General features: G+C 37.6%; 1 protein-coding gene across 1 annotated transcript; it reads left to right on the forward strand.

The window, feature by feature from the left end:
- The first annotated feature begins 650 nt into the window (after nucleotides 1–650).
- On the forward strand, nucleotides 651–1,292 carry LOC141631332 (uncharacterized). Its single transcript, XM_074444017.1, has one exon. It carries the CDS (start codon nucleotides 651–653, stop codon nucleotides 1,290–1,292), a length of 642 nt encoding a protein of 213 aa, XP_074300118.1.
- Nucleotides 1,293–2,835: the final 1,543 nt, after the last annotated feature.

The raw sequence follows: 2,835 nt of genomic DNA on the forward strand, positions 1-2,835 counted from the left end.
AGTATCCGGAACCAAAGGATTGTTGGTTAGGGATAAACGATGTTAATATGGCGCATCTGCAGGTGAGACACTTTCTTATGCCTAATGGAGGGTGGAATGAACCTTACATAAGGACAATTTTTACGGATGAGTTTGCGGCGCGGATTCTGGCGATACCTATTCGTCCTTCGAGGGTGGCGGATAAGGTTTTCTGGTCCCTAACGAAGGATGGGTGTTACTCAGTCAAGAGCGGATATGGGCTGCTCTTTGATGACTACATGACTAGGAAAGGTTCACGGAATGATAGAGTTAGGATTAGCGACAGGGGAAGGGAGTTTTGTAGGAAGAATTTATGGCACCTTCCGGTCCCTAGTACGTGGAAAGTTCTTGTTTGGAGAATCCTTACTAACACTCTACCGGTGGGGAAGGAATTTCAGAAGCGAAATCTGGCCATAAGTGTCGCTTGTGGAATGTGTGGGGTTGAGGAGGAGAACCTGGAAACGGTTGAACATATCTTCAGGGACTGCTCACTATCCAATAGGGTTTGGGCTGGGTCAAATTTAGGAATCTGGGTTGAGAACGTAGGGACGATAAATATCACTGATTGAATTATTGATTGGGTTAAATATTTATCAAGCGGTGAAGACGGAAAGAGACGGGTGATTATGTTCATGACCGTTTTATGGGGCCTATGGGCTCTACGCAACAAGGCTAAATTTGAAAACGTGAGCTTGAATTCACAAGTTATATCTGGCTTTCTTTTTGGCTTGATTAGGGAAAAGGCTCATCTTCTCAGTGATCACATTGATGGTAGTGGGTCAATGATTTGCTCAAAGAGGAATCGTGAGAATGGCCTTGATGATATGAAATCTGAGATAAAGGATGGGTATCCTCTTCAATTGATCGGTAAGCAAGACCGGTGTGATGTTATACGTGTCCAGGTTGATGCTAGTTGGAATCGGAACTATGACGCGGCTTTTGGATGGGTGGCATATGATTGGAGGGGCTGTGAGGTGATGAGACGACAGAAGCGAATCAAAGCCGAATCAGCTTTGCAGGCGGAAGCCTTGGGAGTACGAGATGTTCTCATATGGGCTTCTTCAGGGGGTTTCCTTCATCTCCAAATATCGTCAGACTGTCTTCAACTTATCAATGAGCTTGCAGGAGCGGAAAAGGCTAATCATCTGATCTCTGACCTTCTTGAAGAAATGTGGGGGCTCTCTAGTATTTTTCATTGTCTTTGTTTTGTTTTTATTCCGAGACATCTTAATAGCATAGCGCATGGCCTGGCCTACCAGGCTATGAGACTGTAACACCTTTCTTTACAGCTGTCAAAAAAAAAAAAAATGTGCATTAAGTTCTTGACATTATCGTTACTGCTAATGCATGATATTTTTTGTGTGTGTCCAGGTCATCAAAGTATTGAGATTTTCTACCCTCCCATATTAGCCACACTTAAGTTGTGCCGATGACGGATATGGCAAGTTTTTAATTTAGACTACGGAAAGACATTGGAGTGTGAGTTTCGTGTAAAAATGAAGTTTATATGGTATGTTTTCAAATTTTATTATGTGTGGAAGAAGATTTTAAAAACTGTCCTAATTTTAATTAGTTTTCCACTAAATTATTTTTTTGGTGAACAAAGAGCGGGACTAATCCCTGACTAAATTCATTATGACTACACTCCTTAATGGGAAGTGATTTATCCAAGGCAGTAAATTGATTTGTCCAAGACAATTGGTATGACATATATGTTTTCTTTTTTCCAATCTTCAAATTTGAGTTGCTAGAGGAGGGTTGGGAATTCAATCTCGTGAATTAATCGTGACAGATATTGAAAAAAAGGGCATTCAATCTAGATATTGAAAAAACTGTCCACTGACCACTCTTTATTTTATGATAATTGAATTCCTGTAAATATAACATAATACATGTGTTTACTTTGAAGTCATTAGGATCATGAAATTGCGAATTGGTGGTAAAGTTTTGAAATAGTTTTTCTTCTAATAGAACTAATGTTATATGCTAAAACTTGTGCAAATAATATAAATTATAAACCCGAGGATCCCGTAAGCCGCTAATCTAAATGGGAATCCACTATAAAGAAAAGGAAAAATTATGATTTACCACCTAATATGTTCTATTTTTTACAAATTACCACCTATTTTGTTCAACTTTACATATAACCACCTAATGTTCTTGTTTATCCACACCATTCTCACTTATTTTACATTTTGTGTGACGGTTTTGCGTAATTATCGACTCAATTCATTTTAACGATTTCCGATCATTTGTATGACCAAACTACCCCTACTAATTACATACACTCACTTCTACTCCCCGACTCAATTCACATTACATTCTAGAACCCTAGATTTCTAGAAATCAATTTAGGCTTCAATTTATCCCCTTTTTTCTTCAACCTGATCACTTTGTAATTTTTCCTTATTGTAATACAAATTTGTTATGCATAATTGTTTACCAAATCCAATCTCCAAACAAGAATCAATGAAATCAAGAGGAGAGGGTTATTAAAAATTCCAGGTTTTTATCACATCGACCCATTCATTTAAATTTTAATTGTAATATAGTGAGTTGTGATGGATAAGTTGTTAGAAAAAAACCCAGAATTCATAAATTACATATTCAATTAATTTGTGCATAAGAGCTTAAGAACATCAACAATCTGTGCACCTGTGAAGAAACCAACGATTAGTAGTCAATCTAGGCAGCCCAAGACTGTAACAACTTCTAATTTGAAAAAAAAGATTGAAACTTCCAACGAACAACAACCTCTAATTTCCAGAAACAAATATATTCCTCTAAAACATGCTAAATCTGAGGTACCCTTTTGCT

The sequence above is a fragment of the Silene latifolia genome, chromosome Y, assembly GCF_048544455.1.
Source record: "Silene latifolia isolate original U9 population chromosome Y, ASM4854445v1, whole genome shotgun sequence".
Taxonomy (NCBI): domain Eukaryota; kingdom Viridiplantae; phylum Streptophyta; class Magnoliopsida; order Caryophyllales; family Caryophyllaceae; genus Silene; species Silene latifolia.

Excerpts from the sequence above, each read along its gene's own strand:
- LOC141631332 (XM_074444017.1), top strand. The coding sequence starts at position 651 with ATGACCGTTTTATGGGGCCTATGGGCTCTACGCAACAAGGCTAAATTT.